Genomic DNA, 23806 nt, shown 5'->3' on the forward strand with positions numbered 1-23806 from the left:
AGCATGCGTGCTTTGTAGAAGGTCGGCCAGTGTCATTTTGCAATCGTTGCTCTTAGTGAGAAAGTCCTACCAGCTGTAAGATTACGCCTACATTATTGTTAACTTTGCATCATTAGCGGCAGTCTGCAGCAGCAAACTGTTTGTCTTGCTAAAAGTGAGAAAGAAGAGCGGAAGTAGAGGATTGCCACATTCTTGCGGAGGCCCCATATTCCCCAGAGCACCACCACAGCAACATTGTTGTTGTAGCTCGTACAGTTCCTCCTCTGCTCCCCCCCTCCACCTCCCCTTCTTCCAACCCCCCTGCTTCCTGTGCAGCAGAATGGCCGCTCAACCCTTCCTTCCCTCCCCCTCCACCCGCTCTGAGCTCGGTCAAGCTCCATCTCCCTCTACCCCGCCGCTCCAAATACATTATTTACACTGTCCTCCCCTCCCTACAGCTCAGCTCCAAAAATCAGGGCAGAGGGAAATAACACCACTGTATAACCCCCTCCCCCCTCCTTCTCACACACACAAGCTGCACACACCCCACCACCACCACCACCTCCCCACCTGCTCACTCTTTTCTCACTCTGCGGGATGAAAATACAGTGCGGGCACAGCCACGACAATGGGAAACTCTGTGAGGCCCCGGCCCTCCCATTAATCCCCTCTGACGTGCCTCCCAAGGGCAAGGATTTGCTACAAGTCAATGCAGGAGACTTACAGTATGCAAAACAAGCCTGTCTGACTCTCATGATGTTCAAAGCCTCTGCATTGCACTGCTTGTGAGACAGGAAGGCAGATCACAGGGAGGAGAGGGGGGGGGGGAGGGAGAAGAGAAAAAACTGTGCACACAGTCTGCTTAGTTAACCCTTTCTTCACCCTCCAGTTCAGTTTGTGTGTGTGTATGTGTGTCTTTCCCCCCCTTGCAGCTTAACTGCATGCCTAGATTGTGCAGATAACGCCAATGACAGGGTGAGAACTGATGCTGAGTGACACGTTCTTTTGATATTCTCCCCTTTTGTTCCACTTCATCACAAAATTTCAGCTCTCGTGTTATCAGACCAGAAATATGAAAACCGCTCAGTGTAAACAGGAATTCACAGGTCATGTGACGCACTCACTTCTCTCAGGCAACAGCCGCGCTATTGAATTTCAGCCTTATCAGAGATTTAGTGATCGGGAGATAGGTTGGAGGCTGGAGGCAGGGTGCGGGCTGACATTAGCAAAGAGAAAGAGAGAGAGAGGGAGAGAGGCAGTCAGTATGGTTGAGTGGTTGGTAGTGGGGAACGAAAAGGGGGGCCCCCACACCCTTTGGCTTCCACTCACGGGGAATGTAAACAACAGAGCTCAATAGGCAGGCCTACACATGGAGGACAAAACCTGCCTGGCAGCAGCTAGCAGCAGCAGCACAAGTTCAGTTCCTAGCAGCAGAGTAATGGAAAAACAGATGACAGCAAGGCATTACCCCACAGAGAAAGAGAAATCTGCCAGGATTTGTAGCCTCCTTTAGATTCACGTGATTGGCTCCACTCTTGCCTCCCCATCCCACCCTCCTTTTTTTCCTTTCCAACCATCCTCAGACCCTTTGAGATGGAAAAATGGGTCATCTGTGTGGAAGTTAATACTCTGAGCACAGACAGTGCTGCTTTATTTTTAGGACGTGCCTTGGAAATTTTTTTCTCCGTCTTCTTTTCCCCTCGCTGGTGACTGACAAAGAGAAGAAAAAAAGGCGGCGGGTATTTAATATACCGTGTTGGTGCTGAGCGCACAAAGTGAGGGCACTGGGCTTTGTAATAGCTGGGACATTTCTTATCCCCCCCCCTCCCAGCACCACAACCATGGCTTCAGCAGCAGCAGGACACAGACAGCGGGACTGCGAGCATCATCACGCGGCAGGACTCCGGGCCTCTGCTGACCAAACAGACACCGATCAGCAAGCTACAGGCAGCAAATACCCCCCTCGCTGCTCAGAAGCCAACACTCAGAGGATCTCAAATGCAGACCGGTTCAACCGAGAGTCTACGTGAAGCTGCCATAGCAACCACACACAACCGAGTTATTTCTGGCTGCCTTAAAATCCCAAACACAGCTGCTCCTACATAACCAGACATCTCCACCGGTCAGATAGCACTTGGTACACAGAAGCAGTAATCAGGCTTTGACATTCAAACTCACACACTCCAATAACACACAGCAAAGGTCATTAGCGATGCGGATAATTTGTTGACAGGATTTCCACTAATGAGTTGCAGAGTTCAGATTATTGTAGTGATTATAATATTCCCAGTTCAACACTTCCAGCAAATTACAATGGCAGTCAGGCTGCTTTGAGCATTCCCTGTGCCATGATCGTGGGGTTATTTTCTCTACCTGTGGTGGAGCGATGTTTATGTGTCACCGTGCACACATTAGTAAAGCAAAACAACAACAACAAAAGGATTTTTAAAAATCACAGGGTATCTGTGCTGCAGGCACAGACATTGTTATTGCTGTCAACTGGAACTGTTGTGCTCTCAGCTTCTGTCCATTCAGTCGTCCTCAAACTGTGAATCTGTCTGCGGCTCAGTGTAACGCCACAGAGGTGTCCATATACAGCCTGGAGCAACAGTGCCCCCTACTGCAAAACAACAGGGAGTTTCTTCATTTTTCTTCTTCCTCCTGCCAGCTTCATCAGATACAAAGAGCTGACTCATAACCCATTCATACAGACTGAAAATAGAGCAGCAAGGCAATTAAAAGAATGATGTTATATTAAAAGTATTACAGTGAGCACTCCATTCATTAGATTATTATCCCACTCTTCACTCGGGGTGTGGTTTCTGCCCCGAAACTGGATTTGCTGTGTCATACTTAAATCAAACAGCGTCTGTCCTCGTGTCAGGGCCTGTTTCAATGGGTTTATTTTGTGCTGGCACGCTTTCAGAGAAGGAAGGGCCTATCTGGCATCCTTCAGTGACCCCTGAGCTCCTTCCAGTCTGCAGGGGACAGAGCACGAGGCCAGCAGCAGTGTTTATTTACAGGAGAGGCAGGCCAGTGTTGCGCTCCGTGGAGAAGTCTGAACCTGCTTCTAGCCTCGATCTGCCAGCAGCAGACCACAGATTTCAGTTTGACCTCCAACACAGTCTGTTATTTTTCTTCTCCGCCTCCCCGAAGGATAGATTAACAACGAGTCACTTCTTCTGCATGCACACACCTAGCGCCAGTGGACTCTGCAGGCCCCTGACAGGCTTCTCCATTTCCACCAAGTGGCTAAACACCAGGAGTGGTGGAGAAAAGACTGAAGAGTGATCACATGAGTTCATGGAAAATGGAACACTGTCTACCATTTAGTCTGCACTCGACATTTCTGGGCCGCTGTTCCTTTTTCATTCCTAATGTTGAAAAACTATTTTCCCCCTACTCTTGTTTCATGGCAAAACTTCAGGCCTGGGCTGCTCTGGCCAGAGCCCTTAAAAAGAAAGAAAAAAACAGCTGCAGAGAGGGATAAAAATAATTACAGCTCTATTTGTCTTCCAAGAGACACACATCCAAGCAGACCCACTCCCTTCCCCTACAAGCTGCTCCAGTTTTATATTCCTGCACACACAATAAAGACATTGTGGTTCATTGGACTCGTACAAGATGAGGTTTCAGCATTCTGGCTGGAAACAAATACTCTCACAATGGCAATTTAACCACATTTCAGCAGCATCTGTTTTATTACTAATGTCAGCAATTCACAGATCTTTTGTTTTGCACCTACATGGATGGGATAAGTACAATAGGTTGGCTCACTCCCCTCCGTGTTCATTAATATTTATTGATACAAACATATACTTGTCCCTGCACACCCTTTATTTGAGGGGAAAGTGAAAGTGCCCTTGCTCCATATTTCAGAACTAAATGCTTCAGGTTTTCCTGTGCATTGCTACTGCCATCTACTGGCAAGTGGACAATCAAAAAGTCAACACATGTTATCATGTTTTATTGTAGTATTACACAGACACAAAAAACAAAAACCCAGGTGAAAGACTGGAATGTTTCTGTTTTGTTTTGTAAAAAGTACATTTTAATTAACCTGCAAAATCATTTATATAAACATACCACAAGCAAGTGTTCAGCTTAGAGTAGACAGACTCTTCAGTCCAAGTCACAAACAGAACAAACCGTCTACATTCCTGTTTACATACTTAGGTTGCACTTTAAATACAAACAAATGGCTACATAATAACCAATATGTTGGAAAGGAGGAATGCATTTCGATAAATGTAACCTGGCAGACTTTCGTCCACCTCAAAGTGCTGTGATGGAGGGAAAGTCATCTCAACCGATGGCCAGTGAAGCTCAGAATTTGCAAGCAACTGAACCGTGCAGCAGTGACAGTGTCTAAAACCCCCCTTCCCTCATGGATTTCCATCTCATTCACACACACGTTCATTCGACGTCATCTTCTGCTAAAGACTGAGTGTCGATGAGTCGCTGAAAGAGAGGAAGAAAATATCTTTCAGGGATTACCCATTACAGAAAGGCAAATCAATTACACGGGCCGTTAAGTATTTTTGTCTTAGAGGTGAAATAACAGAGAGCTACTGACACACAGCTCTCAGCTTTGGATGATTCTAAGGTTTATTCTTGCACCCTTTCTTGTCCCAGAAATCACAAATGGCAACTGGGGGGTTTTCAAGGATGCTAAACAAAAAAAACAAAAACAAGGAAATGCAGGTCACTCTCACCTGGCTGATGCTGGGTAGTCTGGTGAGCAACATTTGGAAGACTGGAGCAGGCAGCGTCTGCTGAAGCACCTGAAGTAGCTGCTGAGGTTGACCACATACTGCAATGGCATTGGTCAGGTGGTCTACACCTTTGTCAAATTCACCTGGGTTAGGGAAGAAACAGGTTTACAGACCACAAAAAACAAGCATATTAAAAATTGATCAGGGCTTAAAACTTTGTAGAGAGACACTACACCAGTGTAGCCACAGTTACAGTGATATGAGTGGTGTGTCTTGCATGCAGCAAGCTTCCATGTGTTTTCTGTGAATGAACATGTGGCTGACCTTGTGCAAGGAGCTCCTCTGCCAGCTGGATTTCCTCCAAGAAGAATTTCTGGACAGCTTCTTCGTCCTTCAAGTTCGGCAGCTTCAAAGTCAAGTTAATAAACAAAAAACAAATTTAAGCTCCAACTAAACAAAATGAGACAAAAATCGATTATTTTCTACATGTCCTACCTTTGTAAGCACGGTCTTCTCACTGGAAACCTTTTGCTTTCGTCGACCTGTGAGAGAGAAGTGGGTTTTTAAGACCATGCTGCATGTTTAGTTGCTGTTCTAGAACACGGAAAACACGAGGCAATAAGTTTGCTAGCTGTTACTTGTAGCATGCTTTTTCTTCTTCTGCAGCTGAGGGACATAATATTAAGAGTAAATGTTACCATACTCGGAGCTTAAAAGACTATAGAAAATACGCAGTCTTGATTAGTTTCCAGAAGCTTTGAGTGGTTTTTTTAATGTCCTCGCGGTCACGTGGAGGCTAACGTGCTACCGATGCTAAGTTTACGCCGTTGACCTGCACACTTACGCTCACGTAACTTTTCCTTGAAACAGGGGTCACTCCGCCGCTTCCTGTCAAAGTAAACACAGTATGCGATGAAAAGAGCACCACACACCCCGGCCACCAGCGCGCTCGTCCTGCCGCTCAACATTTCTCAAACTACTTATGAACAGCCACGCTCGCCGCTGACTAGCAGCTAGCACGCTGCTGAGGAAGTGTGCCAGGAAGTACGTAAGTGATGACGTAGACGAAGGCGGGAAATGTGACCCAAATTACCCCAAAACATCTGCGTTAGCAACAAACAAGCTCAAACTAAGGAAATAAAACATCCACTAATAACCATAGACTGTATAATATTTTATATACTGCCTGTGCTAATTAGCAAAGACAAATATAAATAACGCACAAAGATTAGTTGCTTTTAACCATCATTAATCTGGTTAATAATCTGTACTTTACCAAAATTAATGTATAATGTAGTTAAATTACCAATAATAATCTGTCGAGTAATTTGTTTGCCCACATTTCGCCCCTTAGCACTTTTACCCAGCCATGCTTTAAATTAAAATCAAAATGATGAAGAATAATATTTAAGATATAAATATTATAAATACATAATATAATACTAATATTAATATAAATTGATAAAAAGTTAAAATGCCGCATTTAAAAAAATAATTATGTACAAACTAACAAAAACAAGTATTTAAATTTATGGTTAAAATGTAGTCTTTCAGTTCTAAGGTTTTACGTCTTAGATATTTAAAAAAAAGTTTTTATTTCTTATTTATTTAACAAAAATTAGACCAAGAGGAAAAACTAAGCACACCCCTATAACAGAACCACCTCTGTATGACTTTATCAGTTTCTCACATCTTTGTGGAGGAATTTTCACTTACTCTTTTTTATAAAGTTGCTTCAGATGGTTGAGGTTTGCCGGCATTGATTTATGCACAGATCTCTTATCTCACCGCAGCATTCCACTGCAGCACCTTCATCATTTTGTTTTTTTAAGCTATTCTGTTGTAGATTTGCTTCTGTATTTGGAATCATTGTCCTGTTGCATGAAATTTTGGCCAAGCTTTAGCTGTCGGACAGATGGCCTCACATTTGGCTCTAGAATACTTTGGTATACAGAGGTCTTTGTGGTCGACTAACTGCAACACGTCCACGTCCTGTAGCTGCAAAACAAGCCCTAATCATCACCCCTCCACCAGCCACCATGCTTGACAATTAGTATGAGGGGGTTGTGCTGATGTGTAGTTTGGTTTATAACAAACATGGTGCTGGGTATTATGGTCTGATGTATCTACTTTGGTCTTGTCTGCTCTGAGGGCATTGTTCCAGAAATCTTGTGGTTTGTTCAGGTGCACATTTTTAAACCAACACTGCTGCCATGTTCTTTTTGGGGAAGAAAGGCTTTCTCTGGAGACAAAACACATGATACTTGTCCAGTCTTTTTCTAATTGTGCTGTCATAAACCTGGGGTGAATTTCCTGGGATGCCCACTCTAGTAGTTTTTATCTTTCTCGCTGTAGAGCGATTGGCTTCATATTGTTTGGACGCTGCCTTAAAAGCCTTTCCAAATTGACGGGCAGGTTCCCTAAAATGATTGCTGATGTCTTTCCTTGTTGCTGTTATGCTAACACACCGCTGAATGCTGCAGACTGGCAAATTGCCAAAATCCTCTGCTTTGATAGAAGTGATAACAGTTGCTGGTCATCACTGAATGATATAATAACAGAGACGTGTCTGAGTAAAGTGCTTCAAAGACTTGACTACTTTCCACCACTGATGCAAGAGACACACCGAGTACTTCACAAACTATGGCATTTATTTCAAACAGAGGCTTCTGCTTTGCTTACATTTTTACAATAAATTACACAATGACCATCCTCAGATGAGCCTAATAAATACTATTGAGCATTTTTCAATAAGCTCCGTTACTTTCTGTTGATCTATGACACAGACTTTTTCCTGTATACAAGTTCGTACAGCTTTAGCTTTAGGCCATGTACAGGTTGGAAAATAGTTCAGCCACATCCGAAAACCACCATTCTTCTCTCACAAGCACAAGCTATAGAAAAACAAAAGACACAAAGAAAAACTGGATAAAAACTAAAGCAAACATAAAATTAGATAAAGACTCAAAACTGATGAGAAAGGGAAAACAGAACAACATTAAATGAGCTCAAATAAATTGAGAACAAGAAAGAGGACAAAAAAACAAAAACGGAACATGCTGCAACCCTCAGTTATTTACACTCAAACTACAGTTAAAACCATAAAACTGTCTGTACAGAAAAGTACATGTTATTAACAGTGCAAGATATTAAATAGCTCGACTCAAAACACTTCTCAATATACAAATTTATAACAAAAGCATACAGTTACATACAAGTGCCGAACAAAATGTAACTTCCGGTTATCATACAGTAGGGGGGTCTATACAAAGGAAACACTGGAGATGTCTTCAGAAATGTATACATGTACGTCACCTTATCATATAAATGCACATTTACAATATCTCTACCTTTATTCTGGTCATAGTACAAGAAACAGAGTCAAACTTTTTTTTTTCTTTTCTTTTGGTAGGGATGAGTGTGAGAAGCAGGCATGTCATGCCAATAAAGTGTGCGTCACTTCGATGAAGTGAAAATGTACTTAATTAAATAAATTCATGTAGGTGGAAACACTGAAAACGTGGAGTTCGGCTTTGATTGTGTGTGTTCTGACTTTTGACTCGATCCGGTTGCAGATATGCAACATCAACATCAGTGAAGCTGATGCAACTGAAGTGGGGGGATTGAAAAAAAATGGAGGATGGAAACATAATGAAAAAAAGCAGATGGGCTTTTAAAAACGCTGATGAACTGATTTAATGCATCCATTGCATTCGCCAACCTCCATCATTGCACATTTTAGACTGTTACCTCAACAGTAATCTGTGGATGAGTATTCAGTAGTAGATTTGCAGGTGATCCAACACAGGAGCTCTGCTTTTACAATTACCGTAATAATCCTAATACACTGATAACATCCCGTCGTTACCTGCCAAGACTTAGCCCTTCACTGCCCGCTCACTCGCTCACTCACAGCGTTCTGCAGTCTTTTATATGGGACACGTTGTTCCAGCTAACGCTCTGATCTGAGAAGAGGATCAGGAAAAGAAAGTACTGTCCGTTTCTCAAAGTGCCCCCGCGGAGAACAACAACAACAAGAAAAAAAAAAAAGGCACTACAGTATCATTCCTTATGATCCACTGAGGCCATCAGCGGACATACGATGGTGCTGAAACCTTATCCATCACCACCTACTTGATTCAGACCATGTACAGGAGCGATTGCCTGTACATGGGGAGGGCAACCCCATCCACATGAAGGTCCTTTTTATTTTTCTTTGTGTTTTTTTTTTTAATGAAACAGAGAGAAACATAGCAAAGTTACCTTTCCTATGCCCTTAATGCCAATGTGGCAGCGTTTCTCCTCCAGATTTCCAGAAATAACATAGCGAGCGCCATGTTGGGCTACGAGGACAGATGACAGATGGTCTTCACTGGAAATCATCCCTTTGCAATACAACTTTATCAAATGGAAACAATTATTGCTTGCAAAAACAATTCTTTTAAATGTTCAATTAAGTAAAGCACAAAAGTCAAATCTGTATATATGTTGGGTTTGGTTTTTTTGGACAAATTTCACCCGCCCCACCCCTACACAATCGTCATAAAAGTGCACTTAAGTGCCATTAGCTTGCCGAGAAAACAGTTGTCTGTAAAAAATAGTGCTTGTTTCTTCTGTTTTGTTTTTTTTGTGTTTTTTTTGTCTCTGGTCTGGTTTTTGTGCCCCGTAGTTACAGTATGTGGGTCGACTTTTTCATCCTGTTGAAAGGGAATCGGGGCGCTGACCCCAGGGTGCTGGTTAAGTGCTTCGTGCGGTGTGGCTCCTTGCTGGGTCGTCCTGTCACCTGCACTCCACTGAAACCCCGGAGTTCTGAGATGAGGACGATGAGGACGATACCGGAGGGTCTGCCAGCGTCAGCATGACTGCCGCTGTGAGCGAGCTGGAGGACGGTGAGGAGGAGGAGGATGATGAGGAGGAAGCGGCCACTGTGCCTGCAGAGCAGAAGCAGTGATTGGTTAAGCTGATTAAAAAAAAAAAAAAAAAAAGATGCGACAGTGACTTCCTGTTTTACTCCTCTTGCTTTAATGGTGAACCAAATTTAGTAAATAACATGCTAGTTATTATTTCAGGCAATAAAGAGCTGACTCACTTTCCCGTTCCTTCTTCTTCATGCGTTTTCGTCGTCTGTCGATAGAGGCGACCTCAGACTTGAGGGAGAGGTAGTGATTCCTGATGTCCTGAAGTTTCTCCTGAAGAAACGAGATCCTCTCCAGGCTGGTCATCTTCTCCAGATCAGCTGAGAGCACCCAAAATGAAAGGATAGGTTCACAAGAAGCGCTAAAGAGCTGACAAGCATAAACCAAATGGGTTGGATACTCACACATCTGGAAACTCCACTTGTACACCCGCGGCGATCTTCCGTGGTTATCCCGGTGCTGTGCATGGTCTGCATCACCCTGCTTGTGGTATTTATGGCTCGAAGGGGGAGATCGCCCGTGACATTTGGGCGAAGTGGCAGCCTTCAGCTCCGATGGGTTGTTTTTAGAGGCAGTTGATTTGGCAGTGCCCTCAACAACAGACTGGTCCTCGCTGTCACTGCTGTTGGCTGAAGAAAAAGAGGAAAAAGAAAGAAAATGCAGTGAACAGGAAACGCCTCATTTCCTCTCCTACCTGGAATCTGTTACATGATGCCTGCAAACGGGTTAATAAATGAAACGGAGACACATGAAAGCAGTGCTGGCGCTGAAAATGAGAGCGTTAGCGGGTGTCATCATTTCCACCCACAGCTCTTCTTACCTGTTTTCCTATTCTTTTTGGGAGGCACACCGAGGCTCTTGCGGTTTGGCTTGTGTTTCTTTGTTGCGCCGCCAGTCTGTGATTCTTTCTGCCGCTTCTGACTCGCAGACGCTACAAAAGAAAACAGCGAGAAGACGGTGAGGGAATAGGCGGACTGTGAAATGAGTAGTCAGCCTCTGTTTCTTCAGTATTGCATCCTGAAGAAAAATAATGAGTTGTGTCACTGAAAAATAAACCTGTTAAAATAGATTTTTGCTGCCACTCGTACCTTTGGACTTCTGTTCGCTCTCCTGCTGGCTGCTGTTGCTCAGCTCGAGGCTGCAGCTGCTGCTGCTGTTGCACGAGAGGCTGACGTCGAACACCTTTGAGGGGGAACTCGCCCCTTCGTCCTGCAGCTCTCCTCCTAGACTCTCCACCTCCACTGTGCTGCTATCTGTCTCGCTGCGCCCGCCCATCACCTCCTCCTGTACCGGCCCTGTGGGAAGAGCGTCCGAAACCGGCTCTGAAGGCAAGGCAGCGGGTATGGATGGGGGCGGGGAGGAAGGCTGCGCTTGACCAGACTCTTCCACGGCGCTGCCTCCTCCTCCCGATGGGGACTCCGGCGTCGTCGGTGGCGTGTTGAGTACAGAGTTGCTCCCGCTGCTCGGGAACTCCCGGAGCTTCTCGGTCTCCATCTGCTCCTGTGAGGTGTCGTCCTCGCCTCTCGCGTCCTGCTCGACGCTTGGCTCTTCCATACACGAGGACACCGGTGGGGGAGGAGAGTTTGCGGCCTCCGTGTCCGAGTCAGAGAATAACTCCTTGAGAGTCTTCTTTGGCCACTGGGCCTGGATGCTGGACCACACGTCTTTTTGTCCTTTAGGGCGAACGGCGGGCCTTTCCTCTACATTCCCAGAAACTTTGGCTCTCTTTTCGGGAATCTCCCAGAAGCCTCCTTGTCTGCTGGTTTTGCTTTTCTCCTTCATTCCGTTGTACTTCTTGGTCGGTGACCCCTTGGTTTTGGGGCGGGTTCGCTCACTTTCCTCAGGCTGAGCCTCGGCCACAGCTGCACCCTCATCATCTGAACTGCTGCTAGATGAGGCCCCTCTCTCCTCTCCAGGAGCGGCTGCTCTCTCCTCCGCTCTCATCGGAGAACCCGCAGGTAGCCAGTCAGCACTCCTGGTGTTCCTGGTCTTAGCTTTGGATTGACCTTTTGGAGTCCTCTCTGCTGCGCTGTCAGCTTTCCTCTTCCTCGTGCTCGCCTCTCCCTCCGACTCTGGTTGGCTTCTGCGCTTTCCGGCATCTGGGCTCTCCACACTGACGGTGTCCTGGGTCTTTCCCGTGACAGGACAGGGTTTGGACCCTTCGGGGGGGGCTCCGCCCTCCCAGCGCTCTGGAATTTGCGGTGGCTCTGGTTGGCCTTTTCTGAGACGGCTCCCTGGCTGATCCTCTTCGTTATGCTCTCCCTCCTCAGCTTCATGCTCGCTTTCATCTGTGGACACCTCGGAGGCTGAAGCAAACAGAACAAAGCTATATTAGGTCGTTAAAAAGACAAAACAACACACATCAGAGTGACGCGGTCCTAATCTGCTGCAAGTGTGCATGACCACTACAGGCTAATGAGTGTTGCTACCTTGCAGGCCATTGAGGATAGAAGTAATTTCTATAGCCTTGACTGGAGACTGCTGAGGCCCTTTGTCCTCACCCTCGTCCATCTTGGAAAAGACGTCCTGGCTCAGGCCACACTTGGAGCGCGGGACGCGGTTAGCGTTGGACGAAGGGCCGAGGACCTCCCTGTCATCGAGCCTCTCCAAATTGTCTTGCATTTTCTGCCAGAAGTCAACATAAGTCAGTCAGCCTTTCACTTCACGACACCAAACCGGGATTTTAAGACTTAATTAAAGTCACCGGCTCTCCAAAGTCATACCTTTATTTTTTTACGGTGCTTTATTTTTGGTACATTCTTATTGGCGGGTCGCACAATCTTGTCTGCTTTGATCCACTCATCATATCTATAAAAAAAAAAAAAAGAAAAAGAAAGAAAGAAGAAAAAAAAAGAAAAAAAAATCAAGTACAAAGACGAGAAAGAGTTTCATCATTTAGGACTTTGAAGAAGGAGCTGTGAAATATTCTCTCACACCACCCACCACCACACAGACGCTTCTACTGTCTGACCCCGACATATTGCTGTGACACAGTAAGCCTCAACAGCAAGAGAAGAAATCCCATGGTGTTATGTGGAAAAAAAGACACAACCTTTTTACGATGAAGAAAGAAACAAGATAGAACACCGACCACCACACAAATCATATTCAGTAGAATTCACACAATACCGAGGAAGTGGGTCGTATGAGGAGGAGGGGAGGGGGGGATGGAAGAAAAAAGTTTCACAACATCACACACAACAGACACAATGCAGAGAACATCCCACTGTCTTTTATAGAGTGCTAGAGGACCACACAACAACATTGAGACGATGAAATGCCGATTGCACTAGTTAACCTCTGTGTCATGGTACCCTAACACTCTACTCAACACTGCGTTTAACCCTGACCCGCTGGGGAGGGGGGAGAGGGTTGAGAGGTAGAGGTGAGTGTAGCAGCACTTAGGTTGGCCATTCAGTGTTAGCTCACATTCAAATATCACATTGAAGGATTGGAAGTTTTTGTTTGATTGTTAAAAGACTTCAAATTGGTTAAAAAGAAAAAAAGAAATAAAAAAATCAGGCTGTCTGTAAATCTGTTTGAGAGACAGACAGCTGGGGGACAGACAGACAGGGGATTTTGGTCAAAACTGAGAGAGAGGAAGCTGAGGAGTGAATCCGCATCAACCCGATACTCAGTTGTGTTTCTGCCACTAGATGGCCCAGTGCTCTCCATAATCAGAGTGCTGACCATGGCACTGGTTCACACGAAGCAGAATTGTGAGGAAGGGTTACTGCTGCGGGGACACCCACGTAGGCAGTGATCCCATGAGTTAAGAGATGGATTTTTAAAAATTTGTTTTTTTGGTCTGTTTTCTTTTGAATTAGGGTGAAAATAGACGTTTAGGTGATTTCTCCCCAGGTCCTGTCTTACCTGACGTTCCAGCCACAGTAGTGCACCAGGTAGAGCACCTCTCCCCCCTCCACGTCTGCCTCTTTCACAGTGGCCTCGTACGTCTTCAGATTGCGGCCTCGCCCATACCTCACCTGCACCTTCATCCCCGGGGGGTAACACTCAAACTCCTCCCCTTCCTCCCCCTCCTGACTGCTGTCATCCCTGCAAGAAAAACAGTTCAGCACTTCCTGGCCCTAGGCTATAACACCACAAAAACCACCACCCTCACCCATCCACCCCCAACTCGCTGCCTGCTGCTATAACAAGCCTGTTTTCTAGTCTATTTGCTCCACCCTTGCCTTTCCCTGTCCCATTACAACACTACACCTTCACCTGCACAGAAACATAAGCTGCCTTAGCTCTAGTCCAGCTGCATCATTAATAGAAAAGCCAGTCAAAGAACAGTACATGAAGTGTTTCAGCAAAAAAACAAACAAAACACATCATTCTTTATTCTTTCATAGTAAAAATTAATGATGATAAGAAATCACACTACTGTTATGCTGTCTAACCCCACACACACACACACAGGGGATTCTCATTCACCCTCGTACGCACGCTGTAAAGAAACAAAGCAGCCACAAGAAGGAGCTAGAGGGAAACAATCAGGAGATATAGGGGTGGTGCAGGGGTGTCAGTAAGTGTTTTAGGCGCCAGGGGGCCTCGTGGGGTGGGTTAAGCATGGCAAAGCGCAACGGGACAGGCAACGCAGCAACTTAAAGCGAGGCTACAGCACTGAGAGGAAGCACAGCTGCGAGGTCCTAGTCGGCCCGCTGCGACAAACAACATCTACAGCACAGCACGCCTCACAGTCCCTCCCAAACTTAGCTCCTCAGAACGTGCAGACGGGCTTATTTCCAGGAGCCGACTGATTTTTAAAAAACATTTCCACCCCAGATTGAAAAATAAATAAAACACACAAATATCACGTAGATTAAGACTCGTCTTGCTCAAAATGAGCACAATTCAACTGCAGTGCTCATCATTATGAATAAAAGCCAAAAGGTCAACAGTCCAAATGAACTTTTCAGCAAAGCTGTTGAGAAGGCTTCATCGTAAAAATAAGCACCTGTCCAGCAAGAACTCAACAATAACTCATCGATGTCTCCTACTAATGCATCGCCTTCTCGTTTAAGCTCACAGTAAGCTAGTTTCAGTGGCTACACGCCGTCTGTGCTGATGCTGGAATGAAAACGTGACCCTGACACAACACCGGTCTGTTCCAGTTTACAGCCTGTAAACATCAAACAGGTTTGATATGATCAGAAAAGCTCAGATCAGATCAGCCTGCGGCTTGTCCACTGAGTGCATCTGTAAACTCGTAATCTGCAAGGACGTTGATCCCGACAAAGCCGAAGGATCAAGGAGACTTCTGACTGTCATAGAGGTCACAAGTGGTCTTCTATCAGCAGGTACCTGTGGCCACGGTTGGTATAAACTACAGATAACCTCCTCATAACGTGCAGGAATTTTGCAGTCCTTCAGTCAGACACAGAAACTCAATAAACCAAGAAACTGTTTTCTAGCTTTCAGCAGTCCAAACAACACAACTGTACATCTGTCACTGTGGACGTTGAACAAACAGGTCTGAGCTGGACAGACGGCGCTAATCACAGGAAGCAACAGGGAAAATGCGACTGCTGAGGCCAAACTGTACAACAATCCATTTACCAACACTCAGAGTTTTCCTCTAAAAGCATCTCAAGCACTGTATATATAAAGATATATACATATCTCACAACTGGAGGGTTAATGCATCTATGACAACATTCACACACATGGAACATTTAAATAAAGCTGAACACTGAAAGCCAAAAAGATGAGAGAAAAGACAGGAAAAGGGTGGCAGAGAGAGAGAGATCAGGAAAGGGCAGGAATCAAGAAGAGCACGGCCATGTTGTGCACTGAGTGAGAGAGGCTCGGCATGGTCAAACAATCCTAGCGAGCGAGAGACAGCAAGAAAGCACAGCATGACATGCCAGGTGAAAGGTAGCAGTCAGGCTTTGGTGCTCTAAGATGTCTCTGCCAGCCGATGTCGACTAAGCAACAAGGAATAATAATAGCACAAAGGGCAGTGGATAAGAGCTTAGTTAGAGGAGAGAGAGAGGAGAGCGCGCCTCTCTCTGGTTAGCAGGTAAGAGTATACGGCGTATTAGTACTTTTAAGGTCAGAAGGATCACTGCTCCTCATCTGCTAATGGTGTTCTAGCATCGTGCTGCCACCAAGGAAAGCAAATACCTCGAGTCCTTTTGCATTCTTATTTTGCTTTCACATGGAATAGTTTTACCATGCAGGAGCTCACGTTTGTGCCCTGACCATACGTTTTGTTTTTTAAGCAACTGTGGAGGAGGGAGCATCCCCTTCAGTGAACCTACCCAGAGTTGTCCTTGCTCTCCTGCTCCTCATCGTGCTCCTCCTTCATGTCGTCGGCTCCGAGGCGAGCCGTCGACGAGCCCTCGTCGGCGTCGGCTTTGTGCGGACCGTCCTCTTCTTCGTCATCGCCCTCGTTTCCGCCCTCTTTCCCCTCGGTTTTCGATGTTTCGGATTCCGTTTTACTCGGGGCCGAATCAGGTTTCTCGTCCTGTGAGAGAAGGACGCTTTATTATTGTGAAGGTTATAGACTGAGAAGCGTCACAGACATGATGCTTTATTATGAGAAACATGGGAGGTGTGCAGAAATTCATCTAAAATAACAGACAGCACTCGGGATAATGCACCTTGCAGATAACGGGCTGTGTGCTGCAAGGTTCTCCGTCCACTTGGGCTTTCTGCTCTTCGGTGACTGATGACGTAGGAGCCGTTTTCCCTGCCTCCCCCTCAGGTTTCGCCTCCCCCTTGGTCCCCTGCTTCAAAGGGAGGTCCATTTTGAATGTGATGGCAGTGGAGGTGCAGTATTCCTCAAATCCGTATAAGTACCTGCGTGATGAGACATTCAACACATCCAATAAGATTTTCCAAAGTTTAATCTTACTGCTCCAAAGCGTACGCACGCCGACATACCTGCGCCGCTCAGAGTTAATCACACAAAGATGAAGAGCAAGTCGATTGGAGGATTTTGCATTTTGAAAGCTTTCGAGCTGTGGAGTGTCTGTACGTACTTGCGGTAAGCACATTTGACGTTGTAGCCAGCAGCTGAGTTGAGCACGGGGATTCCCAAATCCTGATAGACTTGCTTCCAAACAGAACCGCTCTCAATCTGCTCAACGAGGGAGACAAAATTCAGAGACAGTCGACACCAAACGAAACAAGAGCGACATCAAACTGCTCTCAGGGGCGGGCAGTAGCACTCACATTGTCAAAACCTCCCAGTTTGTGCACCAGCCTGTAGAGCTTGAACAGGTTGAGGTTCCTGTAGCCCAGAACCGGCCGCTTGTTAATGGGAGTCCCTGAAGAGGAGAAGCAGAAGGCACAGGTGGATGTGGTAAGAAAAGCAGCACAACATGTTTGTCTGCTGGAGAAAATTATGATTTTTCTTTTTAATAGGAAAAAAAAAAAGACAAAATTCACAACCCGTCTCACAAATGAAAATAAACCTCAAACATCACACTGGTCCCTGCCCTGCTCTCACCTCTGTCTTCCATGAACTTGTAGAGTTGCTGCAGGAAGTTCTCCCTCTCCTCGGGGAACGGCTCCACCTCCTCCTGCAGACAGGAAACAAGACAGTTTGGCATCTCTCTTTTTAAAAAAAAATAAAAAATCTGGGAGGTTGTAGGATAAGAGGATAAGTGCTGTCTCTACCTCCTCCTCTTCACCACTCGCATCCTCCTCCTGCTCCTCCTCTTCGTCGTCATCATCCTCTTCGCTGCTGGAACTTTCCTCTTTCACTTCTGTCTTCCAGATGCTGGGCACGACCAGCTGCCTCTGGAACTCCAGGGCTGCGTCCAGCGCTGAAAGAGCGGATTAATCGAACCTCGTAAACACTTCTTGGAGCTGTGCGTGCATCACACATGCTCAAAAGACACACTTATACCTTTAAAAATGTGCTCTACACTATATACAACAATAACAATAATACGCCCACATAAGAGCTACAGTATAAAAAAGACCAGGAGCTCTGGAAGCATGAAAACCTGCCAGTGTTTGCACAGTGACGCACAGCAGCTGAAGCATCCAGCCACAGTGTCACAGGTGGGTTTTAGCAGTATCTAACCACCTCGGCAGATGCTTGTTTTACGCTTTTGTAACGTGGAAAATATCACAGTTGTGAGTCAACCACCTGTGAATATCAAGACGGGGACAATACAAAGCTGTTTGCTAAGTGCAATTACGAGAGTACGAGCTCAGCGGTGGAAAAAAAATTGAATAAAATGAAAAATAATGTAGCACTTTTATAAAAAAAAGTTTAGTGAGGACTTTAAAAATAGACTGCAGAGTGACAGGAGCTCTCCACCGCTGCGTTCTCTCCAGAACATAAACAAAACTTCTCTGGTCTTCCACTCTGCGAGTGTTTTCTGCCAAGTGTGTCAGCGTACAGAGCGGCCCGCAGACGGCTGATAAAAGGTATGCTCTGCTGCGCACCACTTCTGTAGCACCGACTTCAAACTCACCGGGTTTGAGGCTCGCGTCAGCTTTTGGAGGGCAGCTGCTGTCGAACTCACGGACGTCCTTCTGTAGCACCGTGTAACTGCAAAAAATAAATAAAAATATAGCAACTCTGATTAGAAAGGTTAACAGAATGTGTGGAAAATGTACAAAATGCTGCAAAAAAAAAAAAGAAAGTTTTATTAAAACAACAAAGTCCAAACAGCTCAGAGCTCTACTGTATAGTCTTATTCATTAAAACAACCTTACAGCTGTGCGCCAATCAAAGCCTCCAAAAACCTGAGCGGTCACAGACTACTTTCTTACAGCATCCCTAAAGCGGCTGGGCACAGTCAGCTGCTGGCGATTTGGCAGACACACGGATCAGTGAAGCTTGTAAGCTGAAAGCAGTCAGAGGTTTGGCTGGTGAGCAATGTGAGGCGATTTGCTGTGGTATCTGTAGGCAGCTGAGCAGATCCAATGACTAGATTTGTCATGGAGTGAAATTTTAAAGAAACAAGTGTATAAAAGCTAAACGGCCTCACACTGAGAGAACGGCTCGGTTTCCTGGCATTTCCTTAGATAATCACTACAAACACTGCACTGACAACGACACCTGTCTGTAACTCAGAGAAACCACGTGCAGGTTTGTTTAGCTGACGTTTAAAACCCACTCACGCTCATTACACTGTCTTTTTCTGTTGCAGGTTAAAAACACAGACAAGTTTGCAAGCTGGCTACATGGGGGGAAAAAAAGTGGAAACAGGAAAGACTTGTCAGATCTGGTTACTGTAGTAACAGTGGAAACAGTAAAACCACTTCCTGACAACTCCCGCCTCACCCCTGGATCTGACCTTCCTTTCCCTCAAAATGTTTTCCAAGCCATTGTTTTTTTTTTTTGAAAATGGTTATTAGTAACAATACACAACTCTCCTGAGGAAAGCGAACACACTGACCCCGGGCGCTGTGCGGGAGAGGTCACGTGGCCTATGGATGTAAACCCCTTGTTCAAAAAACAAACCACGCCAGCCTGATAATAGCTGAGAAGAGCTTGTCAGAAAAGATAAAAAGTGGAATAATAAACAGTGACAAGTGTGTGCAGAAGAATGGAAAGGCACTTGAAAGCAGTAAAAGGGCTAAAGGAAATCACGCAGCACTGCAGCGACAGCGAGGATGCACACTCAGCAATCAAATGTGCTTAAAATGTGTTTTCTTATGTCTCGCTACTACACTCTAAAAATGCTATGCGTAACAATAATGATACACATGTTGGAAATTTTGCTTCATGCATATGAGAGCAAACCGATTGGAGACGGAAACAAACTGAAAAATCTCATTACAATCATATAGATTTTCCTCCTCCTTTCATTTTGCTGTTTTTTGCAATCTCACCTGGATGCACAGTTCAGCGACTTAAATCAAATAGCTGCAGAGCAGAAAGAAAAAGAAAATGCGATTCCACTTGCAAACAAAAAAAACCCCACCACACAGGTTTTTCACAGGGTGCCCTCGGTCAGAGAGGAAATACTTCACAGCCGTACAACTTCCAGCTCGTCTCCGATTTATCATTCTTTATCTTATCCCTTTCATCAGCTCTACCTTTAACCGAGTGATAAGACTTCCTGTGCTGCATATTTGTCTTCAGCCGCAGATTAAGGAGGTCATGCCGGCGACTCGCTCAGGATTCCTTTTGAAGCAAGTGTATTTAGTCATTGCGGGAATTCAAACAGACAGGAAAGTAGTCTTTGGAGCGGGCGAACAAGCGCCAGATTAATTTATGCTGAGAGTGGGCTATGTTTCTACCCACTTGAAGAAAGGCTGCAGTAACACAACCGCCAGCTGAGCGCACACTCTTGACAGGACTTATTTCTTTCTTTACCACAGACAAAACAATCTGGCTGTGTGGTTCCACGCCGAGGGCAGGCTGCAGGGAAGCTACACTACCTCTCCACACCAGTAACTCACAGCCTCAGGAAAAATAAAATAACAATAGGCGATGCTGCTGAGGAAGGCTGTGTGCTTGAGGCCTATATGAGCCTATATTCCTCTAATCAATGGAGATTTGAATTCATTCACCAAACACACGCACAATTACTTAGTCAAGAAATACAAATGTTATCTGACAGAGCCACAATGGCCGTACTTTATTAGTATTAAATGGTTAGTGTGCAAATTGACTTACAAACAAAAATGAATCAAGAACAACTTATATAAATGATCAAGGGCCAGCGCAAAGCATCTGCACGCCACAGCTTTACTACCTCTTAGTTTTGTGGCCGACTAGCGGCCCAAGTTCCCTCTGTCTCACTTTTCATTGATTGCATCATAAATTATGCTGGATAAGCTACTAATAATAATTAGTGCAGAAGCAGCTTAACACAACAGAATGTAAATGTGGCTTTGGGCGAATTATTAATGACTCACAATTTTCCATCCTTGAACGAGCGCACAAAGACGTTGTCCTTCTTCACGGTCATGTCTTCGTGGCAGTCGGGGGAGATGACCTTGTTGCACAGAAACAAGAGAAAGTCAGAAAAAGGTCACGTGAGGTGGTGCTGAGGCAATAAAAAGAAGAAGAATAGGGGAGGGGTGGGGGTGTATCAGAGAATGACTTAATGACTAAAGTGGTTTCAGCAAAAGGGCACACTGATTGATTACAAAATGTGCTGCCTATGATACAAAATCAAACTAGCAGGAGAGATGAAGCGCGAGAGATGACGAGGGGTGGGCACCCGCCAGCATCATTAGCAGCTGGAGCTGAGGAGGAGGACTAACGTGAGGGCTGCTACTCCTGCCGGGGTCTAACCCAAAGGAAGCAGCGCATTTCCAGCAGGCCTGCGTACACTAGGGCTCACGGGATTGGATGCTTTCACTTCAGGTCCATGACTCACGCCTGCTGTGTGATTTCGAGCTCTATCACATACGCTCACACGTGCACGCTCGTGTCTTAGAACTTTTACATAACAAGGCCACCCAAAAGAGCCCCTGTCTATCACAGCCGCGCATCATCTGTTGCACAAGACAGCTGCCAGTGTACCTACTCCACCCCTCTGCCATATGGTTGCAGTGTAAACAATGACAGGCTACTGTGCAGTGCACTTCTCTCAACTGTCACAAGGAGGCAGCATGGAGCTCAGTCAGTAGCAAGCCAAGAACAACAAATCCTGGAGGCGGGGCCCCTGCTGACTACACAGTAAAAGGGACAGCTTTCCCCACCCTCTCCTATTCTGCCAGTTCTACTTGTAACACTTACACAAACAAACAAGGCCTGTCACTATTTCATTGTGCGCTAACGGTGACTGAGAGTTACAGCTGGGTGGATGGAAATGGATAGGCAAAGACTGAAGACATCAAACTGATGTCTGTCTGACATTTCGCACACATCATGGAAAACAAGTCGGGGGGTTTTTTATTCTGCAAAATAAGACTCGAGCTCTTTTTCGTCCTTCAAGTCGGAACATGAAGTCTGTCTGGCTATGAAATGTTATTACATGCATATTACAGCATTTGATGGAAGGCAAATTCTAGTACAATAACATAATCCTGCTGAGTGCTGAGGTTACGTAAGCAGGCATTTTGATGAAACTGCATAATGCCGTGACTTCACTGGAAGCCCGGCAGCAGCAGCAGCCCCCGTTCCTCCACAGCGATGCTGCTTATCAGCTCACCAGAGCAGGATACCACGTAGTCTTCTTTTTGTCCCCGGTGGGAACCCCTTCCACGCAGACCACCTTGCCGAACAGGTCTTCATTCTGCCGCTGATCGCTCTCCTCCTCTTCACTGGAGGATGAGGACAACTCCTCCTCTTGACTGTGGGAGGAAGGGAGACTTTGCTCAATGGACTTCGCTACAGAACGGCACAGCGAGCATTCATATATTACACCATTTACACCGTTTTACCTTCATTACACGAATTCAAGTATACCACGTGAGAGCTGCTGTTGATTTTAAAAGCCACTTAGCAAAAATGCCAAACATTCCTAAGTAATGAATCTGATTCTGAGTATTTGCTGCTTTTCTCTGTGTTATGCAATATAATATAATAAAGAGGCGCTGTGAATGGTCGTATTACATTTATATTTCAGTTACAGAAAACTGCGTGTCTCAATTTTTTTTAAAAAAGGGGGAGGCAGATGATTTCTGATAACCAAGTCATCATTTAACTGCTCCTCAAATTTAAAATAACACCTCCACCAGTCTCCACCTAACAATCCATCATTGTCTTATCATGTAGCACAGTGAGACATAAGGTTGCCTCTACTGATGAGCTCACTCATTAGGATCGGTGGGTAAAAAGGAGCCGGCTCGCTGTGTGCCGTCTGACAGTCTTCCTGATGCTCGGGCAGAGCCCTGACAGATAGCCTCGTCTCTGAGTGATCATGCAGGAAGCACCGAGAGGCAAACAGACCCTGCTTTTCTCTTTTTATGGCTCACGGGGCCAGCTCTGAGCACAGCTCTATGTACATATACACACACGCAGCATTTGGCACCACTCAAAAGCAGTAAATCAGCCAGGCTGCTACTATTACAACAACAACAACAACAACTAAGCTGTGAATCAAAGTCACAAAGAAAACACTAATTCTTCAATGAGGCACAGACTATTATTCATTTAGGGGAAAAAAAATTAACGTTTTTTCCACTTGTAAAGACTGATGTTGCAGGGATTGCTTTACAGTTGTCGTTGTTTTTAAAAGGCAGCAATTTAAATAAACACATTCTGAGATACACTCGCTTTTTCCTGTTGGAGGAGACGATTGATGGCACTCTTACCACCAAACAACACGGGTAACAGCTCTCCTTATGCTCCTTAAAAAACAAAGTAAAATAAGCCTTAAAGCAACCTAAAAATATCATTAATTAACAGCTCGTCTACTTCTTGGCATGGTCAGTGACTCCTTCTCTGTCGTCTGGCAAACTCACAGCTACATAAACTTATTTCCTCTGTTTCCTGTGTTTATGTTAATGCATATTTCTCCTCTCATTTAACTCAGGAGGGCAAATTAGCATGTTTTCCAACAAGTCAAACTATACACCCCCCCCCAACCCCCCCTTTTTAAACAACAACTTAAAAGCAAGCCTTGTGGCTGCTATCTTTACAGAGCAGCCAATCCCTGCAGTTCAAAAGCTGAAACACTATTAGTGCACACTAAAGAAACAAAAGGTCCGAGGTGCTAATGTGCAGCTGGGACCGCTCCGAGTCAATATTGCATCAATGCTTAGAGTAATATTGACTTCTCTGGGCGCCATTAGCAAGAGAATAAGATTATCTAGCCAAGTGTCCTCTTTATACCAGAGAGGAGCTACGAATATACCCAGCACCAAAAAAAAAAAAAAAAAAGAAAAGAAAAGAAAAGAAAAGAAAAGAAAAGAAGAAGACCCTCAGCAGTTCTTATTCCCCCGATGAAAACTGTGCCGTCTCCCAGGAGCAGGGACATCAGAGCATAAAACACTCACTGCAACATTAGATTCAAAGCAGGGAAAATTAAATAAATAATTTTTAAAAAAGAGATAACGTTCAGCAGGACTGTGCCACGCTCATTCTGCCTCTCCAGCAAGCATGCGCACACACTCAGGGAGCCCGCTATGATTAAGGAGCTGGAGGAGGCGAGCAGGCTCTCTCTCCTTCCAGGCCTCGGGGGCTCTTTATGAGGGGATGGAGATGAGAGTAAATCTTTCATTTCAACTGCTGTCAGCACACTTAGAGCAGGGCGAGCCTGTTTCTGATGGCGGAGGATCGGAACAGAAAATACCTTCCCACTGGCATCACAGGCCTCTGAT

The 23806-nt window shown here is 45.3% G+C and overlaps 2 protein-coding genes and 1 non-coding gene across 4 annotated transcripts in view; all 3 read right to left on the minus strand.

Moving 5' to 3' along the window:
- Positions 1-3931: 3931 nt before the first annotated feature.
- On the minus strand, positions 3932-5728 carry tomm20a (translocase of outer mitochondrial membrane 20). Its single transcript, XM_006807654.3, has 5 exons — positions 5539-5728; positions 5190-5236; positions 5019-5100; positions 4695-4837; positions 3932-4440 (listed from the first exon to the last, which is right to left on the minus strand). Exons 1-5 carry the CDS (start codon positions 5660-5662, stop codon positions 4396-4398), a joined length of 441 nt encoding a protein of 146 aa, XP_006807717.1. The 5' UTR covers positions 5663-5728; the 3' UTR covers positions 3932-4395.
- LOC118455652 (small nucleolar RNA SNORA14) lies at positions 4517-4653 on the minus strand. The gene has a single exon (XR_004844222.1). It is a non-coding gene; the product is annotated as a small nucleolar RNA SNORA14 (small nucleolar RNA).
- Positions 5729-7324: 1596 nt separating the features above from the next.
- The window catches only part of arid4b (AT-rich interaction domain 4B), a 37080-nt gene continuing 20598 nt past the window's right edge, over positions 7325-23806 (minus strand). Inside the window, exons 8-24 of one of the 2 annotated variants that reach the window (XM_006807655.3) lie at positions 21694-21835; positions 20450-20529; positions 18052-18128; positions 17243-17391; positions 17073-17145; positions 16796-16890; positions 16603-16700; positions 16222-16420; positions 15880-16085; positions 13484-13666; positions 12334-12418; positions 12040-12235; positions 10699-11916; positions 10431-10541; positions 10015-10239; positions 9784-9930; positions 7325-9625 (exon numbers count right to left, since the gene is read on the minus strand). In XM_006807655.3, the coding sequence (XP_006807718.2) occupies positions 9474-9625; positions 9784-9930; positions 10015-10239; positions 10431-10541; positions 10699-11916; positions 12040-12235; positions 12334-12418; positions 13484-13666; positions 15880-16085; positions 16222-16420; positions 16603-16700; positions 16796-16890; positions 17073-17145; positions 17243-17391; positions 18052-18128; positions 20450-20529; positions 21694-21835 (3436 nt within the window). In that variant the 3' untranslated portion in view covers positions 7325-9473. The remainder of the gene's footprint in view (positions 9626-9783; positions 9931-10014; positions 10240-10430; positions 10542-10698; positions 11917-12039; positions 12236-12333; positions 12419-13483; positions 13667-15879; positions 16086-16221; positions 16421-16602; positions 16701-16795; positions 16891-17072; positions 17146-17242; positions 17392-18051; positions 18129-20449; positions 20530-21693; positions 21836-23806) is intronic. The other variant, XM_006807656.3, reaches the window with a different exon arrangement.

Source organism: Neolamprologus brichardi, chromosome 13 (genome assembly GCF_056152115.1).
Source record: "Neolamprologus brichardi isolate AB-2024 chromosome 13, ASM5615211v1, whole genome shotgun sequence".
Classification (NCBI taxonomy): Eukaryota; Metazoa; Chordata; class Actinopteri; order Cichliformes; family Cichlidae; genus Neolamprologus; species Neolamprologus brichardi.